At 35.3% G+C, this 3574-nt stretch overlaps 1 protein-coding gene across 1 annotated transcript; it reads right to left on the reverse strand.

The window, feature by feature from the left end:
• On the reverse strand, window positions 1-2794 carry LOC111613329 (vang-like protein 2-B). Its single transcript, XM_023354680.1, has one exon. The coding sequence runs from the start codon at window positions 2383-2385 to the stop codon at window positions 1132-1134; it is 1254 nt and encodes a 417-aa protein (XP_023210448.1). The 5' UTR covers window positions 2386-2794; the 3' UTR covers window positions 1-1131.
• Window positions 2795-3574: the final 780 nt, after the last annotated feature.

The raw sequence follows: 3574 nt of genomic DNA on the forward strand, positions 1-3574 counted from the left end.
AAGTTAGAATTTAGTATAAAGTTGTAACATCAATCAGTACGATCGTGTTTAGAATTTAAACATGTTTATCTGGAAGATTTCTTAATTAGAATTCTTCTCTTGAGGAGGTCGTCGATTGAACAAGTGTAGCAAATTAACAACCTTGTTAATTTTCATTTGTGGCAAACAATAGTGATAAATTTCGATGAAACATTAAATATAAAGACTTTACGACTGAATACATTCTTCGAAAAGTTGTTATTGGGAATTAAATAACCTCTCCCGCTCCCAAAATAATAAATTATGCCACAAATCTACTTTATCCACATTCTGTTGTATAATGGTATCATTTTTTACCTGTCGCCAGTCCACTTCTCTTATTTTTTTACGTGATGTTTCTGGCTAGTAGTAAACTACCATTACATCCAAAGATACTATATTTACGAGATATAAACATGTTTTATAGATTTCAAACTTTCTTGCACATGTTTTGTCACTTACTGATCATGTTATTGTCAAAATTTGATGAGAATTTATCGATTTTATTGCTGGAATCTCAACTCTTTCCAATATATTTTAAAATAAATAAAACTTTCTTTCTTTTTTTTAGAATTAAGTTATCGAAAATTTTTGACGAAACTATCGAAATATAAGTTTATATATATAAAAGAGCTTATCTGAAAAGTAGAGTAGTAAAAAAGGGAAAATTCCAAGCCAAGCATTTCCTTTAACCGTCGAACTAGCAATAAAATAAAGATTTGTAAAGCTTAAGTGAAGCAGTTTCCTGTCGATAGGCACCGAAGAGTACTTTATATTTTTGGAGGTTAGAAAAAAAGGATAGAAATTTTCACTTGAAACAATATTTGATCTCGTTTTCTTTTGCAGAAAGATAGAAATTTTGCTGATAAAGCAATCATATTAACGAGATTTGCATTTAAAAGAGATGATTTAATCCTTATTAATAATGAATTTCTTTACTTATGTTTTTGATTCATATTTATTCTGAGGATAATTAATTAGAGGCGAGGTCAAAGATTAATTTGCTGGCTTCTTAATACGATTAACTCAATGAATATGTTGGAAGAGATTTTTGTGAAAAACTTGTTTATTGATTAATTTTTTGGAGTTTTGGAGGTATAAAAATAGTAGAATTTACTCACCTTGTTCGTCTTGTAACCGCTTGATGTGTGTGAAAGCTTCTTCAGCAGCAGTAATCAATCTTGCTCTTCTTTTCTTAACACGTCTTTCGTATTCGTGTTCTTCATAGAACCTTTCGTTGTGACTAGTGTCTCTCCTTCTGGCATTAGCTGCCAAAACAGCTCTTGTTTGTCCATTGATTGTATTGTTCCCTATTCCATCTACTTCGTAGACTTTGAAGCCTGAAGTAGACTTTCTTGTTTTGGTGGGAATGGTTTCTAAATACGGATTATAAATACTAAAATCTTGGTAGTATCGTTCTAAAATCCATACGGCAGCTCTTTGTATGCTGAGCTGTCCCATGTTATAGCAATGGCTCTCGCCATCGGGCGATCGTACCACTTTGACAAAATAATGGGGTTGCAATTGTCTAATTTCCATAAGAATCACGGCTAAGTAATGTATGAAGAGCAGAGCGTCCACCAACGATACGGCAAACAACACGATACTCTGATAAGAAGTACCGCTGCTATTCGTTCTCTTCTCGAGGAAGCGCACTCCGTAGAAGAGCCAATACGAGAAGGTAAAAACGAACACCAAAGCCATAATTATAGCTCGAAAAATAAATATTCTGGGCATGGTAGCTTTTGGTTTCCTGAAAAACACTGCCCAACAACCGACTAAGAGTATTAAAAGTTTAAAAGAGAAACTTATGAGCAAACCATCACATTCGGGACCACATTGATCGATCTTCCAATCGAACATCTCTATCCTTGGTAGCACTACCATAACTATGGGTGATATGAAGGCACAGAATGATAGTAGAGCCGCTATGATTGTCCCCATCCACATTTGGCACCGAAATGCCAAACCTTGTTCGAAATCGCGTCCGAATTTGGATATGTCATCCACCGAAGCCGATCTTTCGCTGGTGTTTCCGGTAATGGCGGTAGTATTATCACCCCAGTTATCGTCCTGCGATAGTATTTGCACTTCGATAACTTCTCCAGTTTCCGTTCTTTCTTCTCCACTCTCCTCCTTGTTTCCGGATCGGTTAGACCTGAGAGAGTGCTTTCCGGATCCGGTACTCCTGTTTCTGTGACTGTGATGATGAGAGCCTCCTCCATGACTGCTATGACCTCTGCTCCTTCGAGATCTTGACGATTGTTCGCTGTGACCGGATCTGACCGATTCAGTTTCCATTGTCACCTTGTAGGTAGGCAGTTGAATGCCAGTCCCCACATGGATGTCTCCTGTCCACAGAGACATAAGGTGAATGTGGACAGGTCTTTATACTTCTAAATAGCTCTCATCTGTAACAGAAAAATATATATATATCACTCTTTAGTTACAATAAATACGCATTAATTACCGTAAAATAAATGTTAAATAGTTGGAAAGTATGTTTTTTGCGATTTATTCAAAGATAAATTTAATATATTTACAAGTAAAGAGAGTTCAACGAGGTAGACTTGTTTTCTAAACGTGTTTCTTCTCATTAAATATGTAAATGTAATTCCATGTACGGGCCTACTTGCAATCTTAAAAACCATTTATTTTAGTTCAGCCGTCTTGTATATCCAAATCTCCATAGCTTCCTGCTAATTTGAAGCATCACGTAAGAGAATTTCGACGTTTAAACTTTCCTACTTTATTACGAAGATGTATACTTTTACCTTCAATCAAGAAGTGAATTCGGCAATCAAAATAATAAACAGCTTACGAACTGAATATAAAATAACATAGTAAAATCCTACACATTCTCTTACTGTATCACGCAACATGAATTTTTTTTTTCCTGCTAGTTTAAAATTCATTTACCTTATATTTTTCCCCTCGACAGAAGCGAATTTAATTTAAATAAAAGTATTAAAATGATATTTTCATTAAGGATTATAAAGTGATAACATTTCTTTATGAAAAACTCAGATTTCAAGATGATGAATAGGCACATCTTAATCATGAAATGTGAGGATGATCACGAATTATCCCTCCCACGTTCTAAACGCGGTTAAAATTAATTACTGACTTAAATCGATAGCTGACAGGGAAGATAATTTTGATGAGTTATTTAGTCTCTATCGTCTTTATATTTAGCTACAGTCCTCCCATATCCAATGCGATTTCTTCCACATTCTCTACCACTTTGTATGGCTTCTGAATATGAATGTCACTGGCTTCAAACCGATAAAAGTCGGCAAAAGTTGGCATCACAGCAGAACCATTCGCATTATTTACGCTCTTCCAACGTTTCGTGTCGACCAGCAAACTTGGAAGCAGGTGGTGCGAGCAACTTTAGAGATGAAAGGTCGAGAAGACGAGTACGCTGCTCTTACAACGTTTAGAATTTTAACGCACGCTTAGCATGCAAATGAAATACGAAAATATCTAAATCTATAAAGCAAACTATGTGTACTAGCTTAAGTAAAAAATATTACAGGATGCCGACGGATGTTGA

Source organism: Centruroides sculpturatus, unplaced genomic scaffold (assembly GCF_000671375.1).
Source record: "Centruroides sculpturatus isolate CEXI.00-Female unplaced genomic scaffold, Cexi_2.0 scaffold1852, whole genome shotgun sequence".
Taxonomy (NCBI): Eukaryota; Metazoa; Arthropoda; class Arachnida; order Scorpiones; family Buthidae; genus Centruroides; species Centruroides sculpturatus.